At 64.1% G+C, this 18,054-nt stretch overlaps 2 protein-coding genes across 2 annotated transcripts; both read left to right on the plus strand.

Annotated features, from left to right (window-relative positions):
* The first annotated feature begins 10,958 nt into the window (after positions 1-10,958).
* On the plus strand, positions 10,959-11,769 carry LOC126913527 (CMRF35-like molecule 5). The gene is made up of 2 exons (XM_050714444.1): positions 10,959-11,355; positions 11,510-11,769. Exons 1-2 carry the CDS (start codon positions 10,959-10,961, stop codon positions 11,767-11,769), a joined length of 657 nt encoding a protein of 218 aa, XP_050570401.1.
* Positions 11,770-12,079: 310 nt separating this feature from the next.
* Positions 12,080-15,632, plus strand: LOC118253874 (CMRF35-like molecule 6; the record flags this gene model as incomplete). The annotated part of the gene is made up of 6 exons (XM_035558724.2): positions 12,080-12,473; positions 13,102-13,231; positions 14,044-14,150; positions 14,674-14,726; positions 15,107-15,244; positions 15,519-15,632. Coding segments are annotated over 6 exons (936 nt in total), but the record flags the coding sequence as incomplete, so codon positions are not given.
* Positions 15,633-18,054: the final 2,422 nt, after the last annotated feature.

An 18,054-nucleotide genomic window follows, 5' to 3' on the forward strand; every position in this document is an offset into this window, starting at 1 on the left:
CTTCCCTCCTTCCCTCCACCTCAGCCGATGCTGGAGCCCTGGGCTCCGACCAGCCACCAAGCTGGGAGCACGAAGTCATCTCTGCTGCAGGCACCAAGCTGTGCATCATGCCCAGCTCACCCTAAAACCCTAATTTTAGGGCTCCTGACCCTGCACTGGGGGTGCTCCGGTCACCCCCTCCCTGGCCGTCAGCCCCTGCTGCCATCGGGCCGTGCTGCGCCGGCACAGCGAGGGTTGGTGCCAGCCGGGACCCCTCGGCCCCGTTAGGATCCCCAGCAGCTCCCTTTGGGGACACCCTGCACTCAGACAGCCCCGCTGGGAGCCTGCTCAGGGACAAAACCAGGCTGTGCTCAGGAACAAGACAGAGCTGTGCCTAAACCCGGAGCGACAGCCGGTATCTCACTGAGACCCTTTTATTCCCAGCTCCCTCCCTTTAGAGCAACCCGGTGCTTTGGATCAGGAGGGAACGAAACAAACCTTCCCTGGGAGAGCTCTTTAAGAGGTCTCAGTGCAACCTCCGGTCCCCCCTCCAGCTCAGCAGACGGCCCCGAGCAGAGCAGTTGCCAGGAGCCATCTGCACCCCCCACTGCCGGCTTTCTGCTTTGCCTGACGTTGCTAATTGCATCTGCCCGTTAATTCCTCCGATGGCAGACACGGTTCTGCCAGGGCAGGGGATGGGTCAGGGCAACGACAGCCAGAAAAGAGGAAAACCAGCCCGGGGACGGGGGACGGGGGGTCTCAGGCTGCGGAGCTGTACCCACACCCAGACCCGGCGCAGAGCATCCTACACCTTGAGCCCCCAGGTCTGGGGCACCCAGAGCTGATCGCCAGCACGGAGACAAGCGGCAGCACCGGCCGCGTCTGGATCAGATAATTTAGAAGTGCTGAGGCCGGCCCTGAGGTCCAGCACGAGGCATACGCCCCGCCCCAGGTGGGCCCAGGGAAGAGGAGAGCATCTCCCGACCCCGGGTTCTTTTATTGAATTGGGGGTCCCTGAAAAATAATTTGTGAATTTCACCCAGGGTGACTTCAACAAGACCAGGGGGATCCTGCCCCCGGTGCCTGAGCTGTGCTGAGTTTGTGCCGGGCTCAGCCAAGCCCCCCGATGGACTGGGATGAATTTTACCCCCCTGCAAAGAGGAGCTGGAGCCCCCCGTGCACCCCAGCCCAAAGCTGCAGCTCTAGGGGCTCCTGGCTCAGCCCTGCTGTGGGAGCGGCTCCGGGAGCATCCTCCGGTCGTCCTCGGCTCCAGAAATGTTCATTTTCCTTTTCCAAGCCATAACAGAGAGCAACGAGAGGCTGCTGCCCAGCTGGCAGGACGGAGAGCCTCGTAAATACCAGCTCGCCTTCCTGCTGCGGGCACCGGGGTTACGCCAGAGCCACGCTTGGCCCCGCAGGGTTAACAGCAGGAGGAGTTTTCCTAACTCATCGCGCCGATGCCGAGCCTGCGGCAGCTCGGCGAGACAGCACGGATCGCTGCAAAAAGCCAGGCAGCAGCAGCGGGACACAGGCAGCTCTCCAGCAGCACGGGCTGGCCCTGCTCCAGGGGCCTGGGGACACTTTACGGCTTTTGGGGCCCCGACCCCTTCCTGATAGTGGCAGCCGCCGCTTAATTGGGGCCCAGCTGCCTGACACCTGCAGCACCCTCTGCCCTCAGCCCGCCAGGATTGTCCTCCCCCACCACCGGAAGAAAACCGGCGGCTTCCCCAGCCCCTCACCCAGCCGGGCAGAGGCTCCCGCAGCCAGCGAGGGGTTTATGGAGGTTTATGGCCCCAGCAGGTGCGCGACCCCCGAAAGCAGCAATGAAATGGGAGGAAACGACCGATTGGCAGGAGAGATTTCAAAGGAGCCGGCAATTTACCCCATTGTTTGGCCTCACCTGCTGGTAGATTGTACTCTGATAGTCCTCTGCTACCTCTGAGCTTATCTCCTTGTCCGTTTGTTTGCCTGGGGGAGCCCTGGAAGGTTCGCACCCAGCGCGGGGGGTTCTGCTTCACTCCAATCCTGCTCCTTCTCAGCTGCCTGACCCCACCAGCTGCCCCTGGACTACCTGTGTAGCACTTCGGGGGGAGATGTGAGCCCTGCTGGGGCTGCTCCTTCCCCGTGAAATAGGCAGGAGTCAGAATCTCACCGTCTGCATCTTCCTTAACCTCCCCGCAGGAACAAACCCTGGCACCCTGGCCCTTCCTGGCCAAGGAGCCCAGCCTCAGGCAGAGCCCCCAGGAAGCCCCCAGCCCTAACCAAGCCCTCGGGGCTCTATTTTCCATGCTAAATCAGGATATCTGGGAATGATCTGGCTTTAACGTGGTTATCAGAGACGGCAGCGGAAGAGAGGGATCAGATCGGGCACGCGGTCAGCCAGCACTGCGGGAGCCCCATTAGCAATTACAATGTTCCCCTTATCTCGTATGGATGATTTCACCAAAGCTGACAAAGCAGCACATGAAAGCAGGGTCTGAAGCACACCGATTATTTTTCAAAGGTCCCAGGTTAAATAACGGGATCTGGGGTTGGGAAATGTCACTGAAGAGGTTGCAGCTCAGAGGCTGCAGTGGGATAAGGTGGGACGGGGGCTCGGCGGGTCTTTTGGCTCTGGGCTGAGCACCCGTGGGCCTCGGTCGATTCTTTTTCTGCCCATTTCTGTTAAGACCAGAGACAAGACCTGACCCAAAATCTCACTGGGCAAAAGCAGCGCCTGGTCGCATCGCTCACCCTAACCCTAACCCTACAACCACCAGGCAGGGGCTGCAGGGGCTGCCCACCACCAGCGATCTCTCTGTGGGGCCGGGGGGCTGCGGAGCACTTTGCTGGATGTTGAACATGGAGCAGGGGCAGCAGCCCATCCCTCTGCATCGCTCTGCACCAGGCAGACCCTGCCTACGGGGTGGCCGTGGAGGTGTAGGAGCAGGGACGGGGTCACACCATGGGTGCTCCCCACTCCCAGCCATGCAGCAGGGGGAGCTGCCCTGTTTTGGGGTGCTGCAGGGGGAGATGCTGCATTTTGGGCTCACGCTCCTTCCCCTACACCAGCTTTCCTCTTGCCAGGGGCTCTGCCTGTCCCACCGAGGTGCCCCACATCCCACAGATGTGACCCCAGCACCACAATGCAGGAGATGGGGGGACCCCTGCTTGTCACCGTGCCCATGGCTGGACATGCTGGGGGACCATGGGCCAGCAGATTTGCTTCTCCCCATCCTGTTTCCAGACATTATATGAGCAAAGATCAGCATTTGTGGCATTTTTAACACCCCCAAAGCAGGGGTGAGAAGCCCAGCACCTCAGCCCAGCACCCCGGCCAGGGGTGACCGGAGGACACAGTGCCCCGGCTGCGCGCCCCGCTCGGGGCTGCTAGGATGGGACGAGCCCAGCAGAGAGCAGGCAGCCTCGGGGTTATTTTATCCTCTGCGGTTCTCGTGTGCGGTGAGAAAGAGCCCAGGGGGAGGAAGGGGGAGCCGGTGTCAGGGCGGAGATGTGGCCTCTGTCCCCCGCCCTGCCCCGGTGCCCCACGGAGGAGATGCTGCTGTGGGCGCTGCGGTTACCCCGCTCCTGCACGGCCGCCGCCGGCTTCTGTATTTTCACCTGCAGGCTCACTTCCTTCCTTCTGCTTCCTCACGTAGAGCAAACGGGCCAAAAAGTAGTGTGGGAAGGAAGGGGGGGCCTTGGGGTGGCCCCTGACACCCTGTTTGTGGGGTCCTATCGTGTGTGTGCCCCGCGAGGGGTGCTGGCCCCATAACAGGTCTCCTGCAGGGGTTCTGGGGTCTCAGCCCCCTGTCCCAGGCTGGGGAGCCCCCAGGAAAGCTCCTGCTTTGAGCAGGTCCCATCACCAGGACATAGGCACCTGGCTGTGAAATGGAAACAAGCGCGGCAGTTCTAGGAAGAGGAAGAAAACCCAGGAGGCTGGTGCAAAAAGGAGCTCCTGCTGCGGTGCGCAGGGACGCCGGGGGGTCAGGGAAGGGCCAAGCTGGGGTTCAGCTCCGTTTGTGCCCCTGCTGGCCCTGCCAAGCACCGGCCTCTGCTCGGGGGCTCTGGGTCTGTGCAAGGGGAGGGAACCAGCAGGCGAGGGGAGCCCGTTCTGGGTGCTGCTGGCACCCAAGGGTGGCCTCGGCCTCCCCACAAGGTCGCCTGGCAGGAGAGGAGCAGACACTTTCCTTGTGGCCCCCAGGACTGTCATTCCTGTGCCCTGCTCGGTGCTGTAAGGCACAACAGAAAACCCAAGTGGGGAGAGGCAGCGACCCTGCCAGAGCCCAAACAGAGCTGAGGGGTTGAGCCGAGCCCTCCGAGCACCCAGGAGGCTGCTCTGTACCAGCACCGCTCCCCAGCACTGCCCAAGGCGCACCAAGGCCGGAGCTCCCGTGCTGGTTTTGCTCCAGTTTGGCATTTAAAGCGGGGCAGAGCTCGTGTGCTCCATCCCCCCCCTGTGCTCCATCCCCCCCCCGTGCTCCATCTTCTCCCTGCAGAAATTTGGGGTGAGGCCCCTGCCCTCCCGTGCCACCCCCCCTGCATCCGTGCACGGGCTCCACGTCCCCGCACCCGGGGCAGGCTCAGGGCTCTGTTCCTCCTGCTGCCACCCTCCCTGCGGCCCCGAGCACCCGGCCTCCAGGTGGGCCAGTTTGCAGAAAGCACCCCAGAGCCTCGTTCCCCCCAGCAGAAACCCCCCAGCCCCGAGGTGAAACTCTCCCAGACAAAAATAACCCAGCCAGCCTCATGCTCTGCGGTCGCCGCTTGCACGAGCGAGGAAGCAGCAGCAGAAAATCGCAGAGGCTGAGCACCAGCCCCGCATCCCCTGCCGCCCGCCCCTGACCTCTCACTCCCCTGGGAGCGGCTGATGCTCGCGGGCCCCTGGAGCGGAGCAGGATGATGGGGACGTGGCCGGGCTGGGGCTGGCTCCTTCTCCCAGGTGAGGATGGGTGCAGCGATCCGGGGGGGGAGCAGAGCTGCTGAGGCCCCCCCAGCGGTGCTCCAACCTTCGGGTACCGGCCCCGGAGCCGAAGCCTCCCATCACCGCAGCCTTTTGGGGCTAAAAGCAGGCAGATGGGGTCTTCCAAAAAGTGCTTATTTCTCACCGCCCCTCCAAAACAAGCCGACAAGGGGCAGCTTGGAGGGAGGAAGGGCGCAGTTCCAGACCACGGACGGTTCCTCTCCATCACCGCTCGGTTTCTCCGCAGCGTGCCAGGCTCTCTTTGCCCCCCGGGAGGTCAGCGGCCGCGCGGGCCAGGCGCTGTCCCTGCACTGCTGGTACGCGCCGGGCTACCAGGGCTACAACAAGTACTGGTGCCGCGGGGCCTCGCGGGACTCCTGCCGCAAGGTGGTGGAGACAGCGGGGAGAGAAGTGCCCCGGCAGCGCGGCCGGGTCTCCATCACGGACAACCACGTCTTCTGCCTCGTCCTGCTCACCCTGGAGGAGCTCTCGGAGGAGGACGCTGGGAGCTACTGGTGCGGGGTGGAGAGAGCGGGGAGGGACATCATGACACCGGTTACCATCAGGGTTTTGCCAGGTGAGTGCTGGCATTTTGTTGTGTTTTTTTTTTGTAAGGGAAAGCCTTTTGGGGGAAGGTGCTGGGTTATGTCGGGGAGAAATGGTGCAGCTCAGCTCCGCTTATATTGGTTGCCACCCAGTATAAACCAGTGGCAGGGAGGCAGGAGTGACGGGTCCCTTTGTCAAGGGATGCATGTAGGTGCATGCAGGGCAGGCTGGAGCCCTGTGCAGGGGTTTGCAGCACCGAGGCCAGTCCCAGACCATTATTTGGGCTCCCAGCACCGGGTGCTGTGCAGGAAGGATGGCAAAGCCAGCACCTAAACTTGCAAGTGAATGCTCCTGGATGAGCCTCAGTGCTGCAGCCAGAGAGAGTGCAAACTGCAAACCAAATGGGGTCTGGGATGCAAAGTCTGAGCTTCTGGGTGGGGATAAGGGGCACATCCAGGCCCTCCAGCCTCGGGAAAGCCTCGGTTCCTGGCAGCCGGGGAGATGCCTCTCCGCGGGGAGCTGCAGGGAAGGAGCACCCCGTGGGAACGCCGGCAGGGCAGGGGCAAGGGCTGGGCACGGTACAGGCAATGGCTCACCTCCTGCTGGTGGGATGTGGGGGACCCCAGCTCCCCCCAGGACCACCCCTGACGCGTCCGTACGAGCTGTGCCTGCAAACCCTGCAGCCACCCCCTCGCCCTGGCTCTCCGACGCCACGACCGAGCTCCTCTACACGGCCAACATCACCAATGCCACTGCCACGGGGTGAGCACCGCGGGGCGGGCAGGGGGCTCGCAGAAGTGGGGTGCCATGGGGGGTCCTCGCACCGGGGGGCTCGTGGGGACTCTCCGGAGACGTTTTTTTGGGGGGGTGATGCGGCAGCAGAGACCCAAGCGGGGCCCCAGGCTGGTGTCCCTGCTTCGTGGCCCGTCCCGTGGTGGGCAGGGGGCTGCAGGAGCACAGCGCCAGCCTCCGGGGGCAGAGACAAACAGCCCCGCTCCTCTTGCCTCCAGCCCCCCCAGGTCAGCCCTGAGCGCCCTGGTGCCCACGGCGGTGCTGCTCTCCCTGCTGGCTGTGGCCGGCTCTGCCGGGCTCATCTACGTCCTGTGGAGGAGGAGGGAAGGTAAGGGCACCCAAGGGTGCCACTGCGCCCGTCCCAGGCACAGCGGGACCCATCCGGGGGAGCTGAGCGGGGCAGGAGCTGGGGAACCTGGAGGGGGTTAGGCTGCTTTGCCACGGCTCTTCTTTCTGCCCCCAGACCTCTGGAGACCCCTGGGAGTGGTGAGATCTAAGCCGAAGGACCGGGCGCAGCTGCACCATACGGCAAGTACCCGGCGAGCCCCCCCGGGACCACCGGTCCCCACGAGCCCCCCCTGCAGCTGCAGCCTTCGGACTCCTCTGGGTGCCCGGGCGCACGGCTGGAGCTCGCGGGGCTGAGCCTGGCAGGGAGCGGGGCCGGCTGCCCCCTGACCCCGCTGCCTGTTTCAGGATTCTGGGGACACGCCGCCCCCTCGCACCGAAACCCCTCCGACCCCCTCCAAGCCTGCCTTCGCCGGGGAGCTGGACAACGTCTACGACAACGAGCTGGACCTGACAAAGGTGAGAGCCCCGGCACGGGCAGCGGGGAACCGGGAAGCCCTGCAGCACCCGGCCGTGCCGTGCCGCCTGCTGAGCCCCTGCCGTGCCCCAGGGCCCTGGGGACACGCCGCCCCCGCGGCAGGGCAGCAGCGCCGTGGAGCAGGACGCCGAGCTGGAGGACGAGAACTTCTACATCAACAGCTTTTGCCAGGACAGGAGCTGGGGGGGGCCCGGCCACGGCACCCAGCAAAGAAATTAATTCCTCCGGTCGTAAGGGAGCGCCGCGGGCAGGCAGCGGGGTCCCCAGGTGGTCCCCTGCAGAGACACCGGCGCTTTGCTCCGAGCTGGGCGGGGAGCAGGGGGGCTGCAGGGCGGGAATGAGCTTCACCAGGGGCTGCGGTTCCATCACGGGAGGATCTCAGCAGCTCGACTGCCTCTGCCCATGGACAGAGCCCCCGGAGCCCGGGGACACCCCAATTCCCCACCCTAAGCGTGTCCCCGCTCCATCCCAACCTCCTGCTGCTGCTTCTGCGGGTTGAGCAACGCCTCCAGATGGGAAAAATACATCCGATTCCTTTGCACGCTGGTGTGCGGGATGTTTTCCTGGCTTGGATGTAAATGGGTTGCTTTAAATTTAGACAAAAGGCAAGAAAGAACCTCTCTGGTGGGGCTCAGTGCGGAAGGGATGGGACAACCCAGCGCCTCTGGGACCCCCTGGGTGAAAAAGGGACCCCGGGGACCCCGGTGGTGCTGGGGCCGTGCCGGTGGGTGCTCGGGGGCACCAGGGAGAGGGGAAACAAAGCTCAGAGCAAGGAAAGAGGAGAGGAACCTGGGGATGTGGCAGTGAGGCTTCGCTGCCAGGTTTCCCTGGGAGGTTTATCAGCAGAAAGCAGGTTGGCAGCCGCCGGCCACTTCTTGAATTTACATCTTGAGGTTATCTGCCGTGAGTCAGGGGCCAGGAAGGTGGAGGGCAGCTCCCAGCCAGCCCCCCGGCTCTCTGGGAAGGGAGATACCCCACGGCCGGGGGAAAACACCGAGCTTCCTCTCGCCCTACAGGGACGGGCAGTGTGGGAGGCGGGGGACAGACGGGCAGGACATGGGGAAGGAGCTGCCTCAGCCTCCGGCGGGGTCTTGCTTTCCCCTCTTCCCAAGGGGCACAGAGGAAGAAAGCCACCGGCCCGGGAGCTGCCGGGAAGTGGCTCTGCTCCTGCAACCTTTGGGCTTCTGCAGCTTTCACTGGAAAGGTTTAATTTCGGGGGAAGAGCAGCATTGCCACTCAAAGGCCATATTCGGGCCAGAAGAGGTGGTTTGGGGGGAAGCCAGCCACTTCTGCTCGACAAAACAAACAAGAGCAGCCCTGTCTTGGGCACTCTGTGGGGGGGCTCGGCCTGACGCCGTGCCCGTGGGGTGGGCACGTGGCTCCTTCCACCCCGGCACGGCCGACCCACACCTTCCCTCTTGTCCTCCTTCCCCTTGTCCCCATTCATCTCAGCCACCCCGTGGCCCCGCAGGCGCTGATCTCCTTCCAGGGGCTTGAGTCTCAGGGGCACAGGAGATGGGGGGGGAGCGGGTTCTGCAGTCCCGTGGGCATCACCCCGTACCACCGCCTGACCCCGCACCAGCACCGCCTGCCTGGGGTCAGCTCCGTCCCCGCGGGCAAGTGGAAAGTGCTGGCGGCTGCAGAAAAGCCACAGCCATTGGAGGTGTCGCAGGTGCAGTGCTCCGAGGCTGAGTATTTAAATTTTCCTTGGAGAAACCTTTTGGAAGAGCATCGCTGCTGCGACGGACTGCCGGCACCCCTGGGAGCTGGGCGGGGGGCTCACCAGGTCCATCGTGGTGATCCCCTGGGTGCTGGGGGGAGGCACAGGGACAGGGAGGATTCCTCGGGGGGGGGGGGGAACTGGGAACCCCAAGGGCTGGGCTCACAGCAGCAGGGCCACTAAAAGGGACCGAGGGAGAGGCTCTGCTCCGTACAGCCTCATCCCTCCACCACCAGCACGGTTTGCACCGGGGCAGCCTCCCGCTTTACCTGCAGAGACCACCAGCCGGGTGGCGTGCCGCAGGTCGTACAGCAGGGGCCTCGCCACCCCGCACGAGTACCAGCCCGCGTCCCCCGGCGCCACGCCGCCCATCGTCACCGTGATGGCGCGCGCCGTGTGGTTGTCCCTGATGGACGGCGGTGACGCCGGGGCTGAGCCACCCGTCCCGCAGCGGGAGCTGCTCAGCACCAGGCACCTCTCCCCCTGCAAAGCCCAAACCGCTGCCGGCACCCCCAAGGCTGCGGCGGGGAGGGTTCGGGGTGCCTGCGGCTGCTGAGCTGGAGCTGCTGAGGAAAGGCAATTTGGAATAAACGTGGGTATCCTGCAGGTGTGTGTCTGTCTGTCTGTCTGTCTGCCCACATCCTCCTCCAGCTGCCAGCGCTGGTCAGGGCACAGGGGGGCTGCCAACACGGACATGTGGGGCCGCGCAGGGAGCCCCGTTTGGGGGACTTGGTGTTCTGGAGGGGACGCAAGCACCTGGCTGAGCCCCGCTGTGCGGGGAGGAGCCCTCAGCAGCGCCAGCCCTGCCGGATGGAGCCAAGCGCCCATTTCCAGGCTCACCTGCAGCTGGCCGAGCCTGGGAGCTGCGTCCCTCCAGCACCACTGCGCCCTTCCCACTTTGCCCCCCAGCTCGTTCCCAGCAGCAGGACGGGCCCCGGGGTGCACGGGGCTGGAGGTGGCACAGCTCGCCCGTCCCCACCGATGGCCTTCCAGCTGACACTCCCGTCACACAGCCCCCCCATTCCTCACCCCACCTTTCTCTGCCTGCCCCACAGCCACCGCACGGGCACCCTGGCAGCCTGGGGCCCCACGTGGATGATGCTCAGTGGGGACCCTTGGTCTGCAGAGAGCCTGCTTTGGGGCCAGGATCCAGGGACAGGCCAGGGCCAGCTGAGCTGTATCTCCACCAAGGGGCACCCTCAGTGCTGTCAGACCAGGGCAGACCTTAAGGAGCGTGCCTTACAGCTGCCTCCTCGCCTTCTCCCAGGCCAGAGCTGCGGGTGGTGCCAGCAGCGGGGCTGTGCACAAGGGCCTCTCCGCTCTCGAGGGAGCCCACAGCTCCTCCCAATTTAACATCACCCACAAAAAAATGCCTTCGAGTCCTGCATCCAGGTCATTTATAAAAACATTGCAGAGAACTGGTCCCGGAATGGAGCCCGGGGGAACCCCCGAGTGACTGGCCAACAGCCTGATGTAACCCAGGCACTACAACCCTTGGAGGCACTATAACCCTTTGAGGCACCAACACCCTTTGAGGCCCTACAACCCTTTGAGGCACCACAACCCTTTGAGCCTGACCCATCGGCCAGTTGTTTGCCCATCCTGTTACGCACTCCTCCAGCTCCCCTGCTGCTGAGGGATTTTCCCAGCAAACCACAGGGTCAGCAAGTCGGTGAGAAGGAGGAAGGAGGAGGCTGGGGGGGCTGCTGCTAGGGGACAAGGGATGGGGATAGGGGGGGACATCCCAGCCAGGGCAGCAGGGATGGGGCACGTTTGGGGCTCAGGGGGTCCCTGCACAGGGCTGAGCCCCCCTGGGTGCAGACCCCGCTGTGTGCCCCGCTGTCTGGAGGCACTGCGCAGCAAGGCACGCAGGGGCAGGACTGCACCCACCGTGGGGGCTCCCTGGGGGCAAAGGGAAGCGATGGAGCAGGGGCACAATGTGAGGGCCAGGCACGGGGGCCGGGCTGCTGTTGGTGCAAGAAGAGGATGCGGGAAATCAGCTGACACCGGAGAAAACTAGAGTTCCCACGCAGCTGCCTGGCCTCCAGCAGTGAGTGGTGCTGAGGCACGGGGAAAAGAAGAAGCGAAGCCCCCGAGAGGCACCGAGGAGCATGTCTGGCCGGAGGGCTGCCCGACGGGTGCCAAAGGCCAGCCCGGCCATGTGGCTGCTGCTGGTGCTGCTCGCCTGCACGGCTCCGTGCCGCTCAGCAGGCGGCCAGGCAGTGAGGGGGCCCGGCACCGTGTGTGGGCACCCGGGGAGGTCCCTCTCGGTGTCCTGCACGTACCGGCACAGCTACGAGACCAACCTGAAGTTCTGGTGCCGCCCGGGAACGATTAGGAGCTGTGCTTTTGACACCCACATCATCGCCACCTCGGAGGAGGAGCCCTGGGTGCAGCGGGGCCGGTTCTCCATCTGGGACAATCGCACCCAGCGGGTGTTCACCGTGACCGTACAGAACCTGAAGGCAGAGGACGCGGGCACCTACCGCTGCGGGGTGCGAAAGCCCATGTTTCACATCGATGACAGCGATGAGGTGCGGGTGATCCTGTCCCCAGGTCAGTGCTTGCGGGTCCCCTGCGCAGCACCAGTGCCACCCCAGCCGCACAGTGCGGGGCTGGGAGCGGGCTGCGGGAGGTGGCGACACCCGGGCGCAGCGGGGGCAGGGAGCAGGGGGCTGCACACACAGCTGGGACCCTTTCGCCTTTGCAGGGCCACGACCGACGGCTACTGATGCCCTCTTTTGGACCACTCCACAGTCGCTACCACCGGGCGTGAACTCTCCATCGAGCACGGACGCGCCATTGGGCACGGATGCTCTGCGGAGCACGGATGACGTGCCGTTGGGTGTGGACGTGCCATCGGGGTGCTGCGACAGCCTCCGCTGGTTCCCGCTGCTGGCCGGGCTGCAGCTGCTGGCCCTGCTGGCCATGAGCATGGCCGTGCTCTGGCTGAGCCTGCGGAGAGGCTGAGCACCGGGGCTCTCAGCGCTCAGCACCCCGCCGCCGCTTCCCCGCCGCAATAAAGCGCCTGGGCACCGCGTCGAGGCTCCATCCTTCCCTCCGGTCTCCTCGAGGGGAGGAAGCGGGGTGGGAGGGTGGTAAGGAGGGTCGGGGGGGGGGTTAAAGGGGGGGAAAGCAGCAGTCGCCGAGCTCCGCCCGGCTGCCAGGTACGGCCCCGGGGGCGGGCCGGGCCCCGCAGCCGCACCGGGAGGCTCCGGGCGCGGAGGTCGGCGAGGGCACGGCCATGCCGAGGCGGCCGGGGCTGGGGCTGGGGGTGCTGAGGCTGGTGCTGGTGCTGCTCGCCTGCACGGCTCCGTGCCACCCGGCAGGCGGCCAGGCAGTGAGGGGGCCCGGCACCGTGCGTGGACACCTGGGGGGGTCCCTCTTGGTGTCCTGCACGTACCGGCACAGCTACGAGACCAACCCGAAGTTCTGGTGCCATCCGGGAACGATTAGGAGCTGTGCTTTTGACACCCACATCATCGCCACCTCGGAGGAGGAGCCCTGGGTGCAGCGGGGCCGGTTCTCCATCTGGGACAATCGCACCCAGCGGGTGTTCACCGTGACCGTACAGAACCTGAAGGCAGAGGACGCGGGCACCTACCGCTGCGGGGTGCGAAAGCCCATGTTTCACATCGATGACAGCGATGAGGTGCGGGTGATCGTGTCCCCAGGTCAGTGCTTGCGGGTCCCCGAGGTCCAACGTTGGTGCCCCCCCTGGCCAAGTAGAAGCGCCAGGAGCGGGGGCTGTGGGAAGGGGCAGCCAGGAGGAGGTGGGCGCCTGTGCACCGCGGGGCTGCGCCGGGATGGGTCACCAGGGCACCTCGGTGTCTTCCAGGTGTCCCCACAGCCCCTTCTTGGTGCTGCAGGGGCAGCTGCCCCATGGCTGCGGTGCATCGCTGTCATGTCCGTGCCCTGTGGCCCCTCTCCCTGCCCCGTGGCCCTCTCCCTGCCTGTGCCCTCCTGCCCTCACTGCCAGCTCTGTGGAGTCCTCAGCTCCCAGCCCATTTCCCTGCCGTGTCGGTGCTGGCGGCGCACGGAGTGCCCAGGGCCCCTTCCTGCAGGCTGAACTCTGTGTGTGCATGCTGGGGGGACTGGGACTGCTGGGATCCTGCTGTAATCCCCCCAGGTGTGGGGTTAGAGCCACGCACCTCGGGCTGAGTGCTCTGGACACAGCAGAGGGGACGCAGGGTGCCCCGGCAGGACGGTGAGGTTGTTTTCTCCGACCCACTGCAACGCCCTCAGCATTTCCCCTGCAGAGGCAGGGAGCCTGGCTGAGCCTTTTTCCTCTTCTTGCCGCAGCTCCCACACCCACAGCATCGCCCCCCACCTCGGCCACTCCGCCTGGATCCACCTCGGGCCCTACACAGCCACCTACCCAGCAGGAAGGGATGCAGGGGACAGCCAGCCCCTCTTCCGACCTGGACCACAGGTGAGTGGCAGCTGCTGGCCCGCACTGCGAGCAGCAGCTGCCTCCCTCCCTGAGCTCTCTCTGGGGCTGCAGCACTCCTGGCTCTTCGGGCTTCCCTTAGGGATTCCTGCTCTCGCCTTTAGGAACCAGCGCTCCACCCTACCCGCTTCGCACGGGAAGCAATCGCAGCACCGCCCCCCCCCCCCCAGCCATGTCTGCAGCTTAAAAAATCCACATGTCCTGGCCATACAAGAAGTGGTTTTCGCCTGCAGCGCTGGCCCCGTTTCCTTCCGCAAGGCTCAGCGGGGCTGTTTGCCCATGGGAAGCCAAGCACGGGCTGAGCTGGGTCCTGTTCTGCTTTGTAGTCGCACAGTCCCACGGGGCTGGCTGACAGAGCCTGGGGCCGGAGCACGGAGCCTCCTCCCCGCTCTGCTGTCCCTTGGACGTGATGCAAGAATTGGGACAGCTGAGGCTTCCTGTCACCGTGCTCGGGGGTAACTGCTTCCTCTAAACCAGCCCCGGTGACACACCACAATGTGCCTCGTTCCGTTACAACAAAGGAAGCCACCAAAGAGTGGAGCTGAACCAGAGCAAACTAAGAGGCAGTGCTCCTCCAAATGCTCAGGACACAGCAGAATGAGGCAGAACCCAAAGTCCCACCCGCTTCTGCTGCTTGCAGGCTGAGGACCACCGTGCCTGCTTCCCTCGCTCCCCAGGCAAGCCCCTTGCCCACGGCTGTGACCCTCTGGCCATGGCCCCGTGCGCCTGCCCCGCGGTGCCTGCTGCTGGGTGCGGCTGAGAGGTGCGAGGGCAGAAACTCTTCTCTCTTGAAGCCTGGACATAGCTCTGGTCATCCTCACTCCCTGCATCGCAGTGGTTCTGTTTCTGCTCGCCGTTGCTGCCGGGGTTTTGGTCGTACTGTCCAGGAAGAGGAAGCAGGGTAAGCGAGGCTCTTGTGCCGCGTGCTATTGCTTTCCCTCTTTTGGTTCTTAGTTCCTCATTCCCTCGCTAACCCACCCAATTCCTGACCTCCACCGAGCGACTTCTCTGCTTTGTGAGCAAGGGGAGGCGTGGGGAGGTCTTCTTCCCCTGCGGGCACCGTCCCACGGGTCGGGTCCCCATGGTGATGGGGAAAGGCAGCTGGTGGGGTGGGTGCTGCCCGGCACGGCACCGTGCGCGCTGTACGCAACGTTCTTGCACCACAAGCAGGCAACGTGCTTGGCTTTGTAGCCAGGTTTGCAGCAGATTTGGCGCAGAGTTTGAGGGCAGGGTGGGGAGGGCCAGCAGGGGCCACCACCAGCTGGTGGTTGGGCCCTGGTTTTGTATGAAGAGCTGCTTCAGGTGTTCACTGGGCTGCAGGCTTCCTTCCTGTTTCACATTGAGGTTGGAAGCAGCAGTGTGTGATTTTTTTTATATTTCGGATCCCCTGGCTTTGCTTGTGTCTGACCACGTCTGTGTTTCAGCCTTCTCAGGAGCAGCTGTCGAGATGGACAGGATCCGTGGCACGCCGAACCCAGTAAGGCAAACCCTGTGGTGTGTCGGGACTGCTTGCTCCGGGCTCTGCTGGAAGGGGGAAAGGTTGCGCCCCGAGCCCAGCCTCAGGCTGCTGCCTTAGTGTGCTTCAGCCGGGCTCACGGCTGCTCCCTGCAGCTGGGAGGGGTGCTCAGGGCCCAGCTGGCCAGCAGAAAGAGCCGAGCAGCGATCCTGTGCCACTGCCACCGAGAAACCCTGGGAAGGGGAATTGGGGTCGGGCAGGCGAATTTTCCCTCGGTGCTCCCGCCACCGTCCCAGCCCCGATGGTGAGGTGCGGTGGGACGGGAGAGGTGTCCACGCCTGCAGCCGGGGGGCTGGAGGGAGCTTAGGAGCACCCGCAGACCGCTCTCGGTGGTGTTTCAGGGAGCGGACGTGCTGCACTACGCGGATATTGACCACCCGGCCGGCGCGGGCGAGAGCCAGCCCTACGGCAACGTGGAGGCTTTCCGCCCCTCGGCAAACGCAGCCACCGATTACACGGAGGTCAAGAGGCCCAGCCAGGTGGGGAACGAGGCAGCGGCAGGGGACACCCAGCCTGGGGCTCTCACCTCTGCGTGGGGGGCTCCGTGCAGGGAAGGGCTGGCGGCTGGGTTGGATATGGTTGCAGAGGGACAGGTCTGGTGGGGACACAAATGTCAGTGGATAATCGTGCTCCCTGCTCCCTGTGCTCACTCCAAAAGGATGCAAGAAGTTCCTGCAGAAGGTGGAGCGTCTTTTGCTTGGGGAAACCTGCAAACACTGCTTTTTAAATATTTTTTTTGCCTTCCTATCCCAGAATTTGGAGGAGAAAAAGGAGCCCACTTACGCCCCGGTGCGCAAATCCCAGCTGGAGGAGCAGGAGCTGCTCTACGCCAACGTGCCTCCAGCCCAGCAGCACGCGAAGCCATGAGGGCTCAGGACCCAGCACCGCCGCCCTGCGTGGGACCTTGGGCACAGGACCCATGTGGGGACACCGGGACGGATGCTGAGTTGGGCAGGAGACGGCTCCCCAACAGAGCTGCTGCTCCCACAGGCTCCAGTGCTAACTTGGAGCAGCCTCGGAGAGGACGAGGCTGAGCACGCGGCACGGGGATGAAATCGTTCCCCTGCATTTGGAGCCCTCACGCCCGGTTCAGCCATGGTGCCAGGGTCGGAAAGCAGCCTCATGTTTGGGTTGTCCAGACGGACAAAATTGTCCAGGCAAAGGGGGGCCGGGTGCTGCAGGTGGGCTGCTTGGCTCCGCGCCCCCACTGCTGCGTGGCGCCCAGGGGCTGCAGCCGCCGCGCCTGCCCCTGCCTCACGCTGGCATTTCACACCGATGGATGCAGAGCTGGCAGCTCCCGAGCGCAGGGCAGGGAGAAATGCTACGTCCACGTGCCCTGTGCCTGCAGGCACTGCTAGCACCTAGGGCATCCCAGGTTAGGGGCGCAGTGTGGTGCCTGGTGTCTTGGACAGCCCCAAAACAGCCGTTGTGTTCGTGTCTGTGCACCAAAGGAGGCCGCAGAGGTGTTCCCGTCCCTCCTGCACAGCTGCTGGGGAGCAGCTCCCCCAAAACCCCACAGTCCTGCACTCTCTCTCCTCGGCTTCGCTGATAATTTATTTCTCGGCACCCTGTAAATGTGTTGTTCTCCGTAAAACATCGCTCCTTTATCAGTAAAAGCAACCGAGCGTCTGATATCATCCAATGCCCCTTTCAGCTGTATTCGTGCCACAGTTTTGCACCGCGATAAGGGTTTGTTGCACGACGTACACCCAGAAGCAGAGCTGGCACCTTGCTGGCGCCACCCCCAGCAGCAGGGGGACCCCAGCTCCGTCAGGGCACGAGCTGCAGCAGCAGGAGCTCGCCGACACCCAGCCTTCATCCTCCCCAGCCCAGCACCGGTGCTGAGCTCCCTCCGAGCTCCTGCCCCGCTCGGGGCCGTCCATCTCCTGGGAAACAGGCTGGGGTTCGGCACCTCTCTGTGCATCAGTCGGGAGTGCTGGCAGACTCATTCGGGGAGAATTTATTAATGTTGTTAATTGTCGCAAAGCTTCGTTTGGGTATTTTTGTGCTCGTTTTATTGAAGAAGCCTGGCGTAGCATCGCCGCTCTGCCAGAACCGAGGGAAGTATGAGAGGGACTGCTACAGTGGTTGCCTTCAGGCAGCCAGAATTATTCCTGGGGTCAGCCGGGAGCTGTCGGCACCCAGAAATGTCCAGGGCCAGCCCTGATGGGGCCGGGGAGCACGCAGGGGAGGGCACAGAGCAGCGGTGCTGCAGACCCGGTGTGCGAGCAGGGGAAAACAAATCGCCTGCTGCTGCTCCTGCTCCCCCGGGCAGTGCCAACAGCCCCTGTGTTACCGACGGGAGGATGAAGCAGTTGGATTTTTTGGGTAAGCAGGTCCCATAACGCGCTGCCTGGGGGTAGCTTCATGCTTTAAAAAAAGAACGAAGCGGCTTTCTTAAATTAGGCCCTCCCCACAGCACTGAGGCAGAAATAGCCACGGGCTGCGGGGGAGCAGGCGCTGCGGGGCCGAGGAAGCCGCCCACCGAGGCTTTCGTATTTCCCAGCTGAAGACTCTGCAATCCTTCTCGGGTGATATCAAGAGCTGAAAATAATAATAATTGTATTTTCTCCAGCATCAGCAGCGTCACAGGGCGGCTGCCAGGACAGAAATAACGCCTGGCAGGGGACACCTCCGCGCTTTGTGCATCCGAGGGGGTGGAAGCGGCTGCGAGCATCCCTGCTCAGCACCTGGGCACATCCACCCTCACGGTCCCACGCGGGCAGCTTTGCCAGCTTTCCTCCTGGCCATCCCTGCGCCCGTGCCAGGGCTTGAATTTGGGAGCTGCAGCCCGTGCTTGGTCCCCCAAATCCCCCGTAACTCACCCAGGTGCAAAGGGGAGGACTTTGGGGATTAGTTTTGCTGGAACTCGTGTATATTCCACAACAATTTGTACTGCTCAGGTGAGCAGCAGAGTGCGAATAACTCCCTTCTGGGGAGGGGTGCAGGGCTCGGGGAGCCCCCCCGTCCTTCCTTGCAGCTCTCGCTCCTCTGTGGCTGCTCCCCCAGCTCCTTACTACAGGGTCAGCCGCAAAGTGCCAGGCTGGGGGAGCGATCCTGGCTTGTTTCAGGCAGCCAGCCTCCAAACACCACCTAAATGTGACCTCTGGTGGCTGGCAAGGTGCTGAGCTGGGACGGGGAGGCAACAGCGGGGAGAACACCCTCGTTATATAGGATCCTGCAGCTCACACGTCCGGCACGAGCCTTGCTCCCTTTGGCATCGCTCAGAGCCCCCGGAGGGTGCCCCCTTCTCTCCTCCTGTGCCTGGCGGTGCCCTGGGCAGGGGGAG

Source organism: Cygnus atratus, chromosome 18, assembly GCF_013377495.2.
Source record: "Cygnus atratus isolate AKBS03 ecotype Queensland, Australia chromosome 18, CAtr_DNAZoo_HiC_assembly, whole genome shotgun sequence".
Taxonomy (NCBI): domain Eukaryota; kingdom Metazoa; phylum Chordata; class Aves; order Anseriformes; family Anatidae; genus Cygnus; species Cygnus atratus.

Coding starts and splice junctions, on each gene's coding strand:
- LOC126913527 (XM_050714444.1), top strand. CDS start 10,959: ATGTGGCTGCTGCTGGTGCTGCTCGCCTGCACGGCTCCGTGCCGCTCA. Junction 11,356..11,509: donor GCGGGTGATCCTGTCCCCAG/GTCAGTGCTTGC, acceptor TCGCCTTTGCAG/GGCCACGACCGACGGCTACT.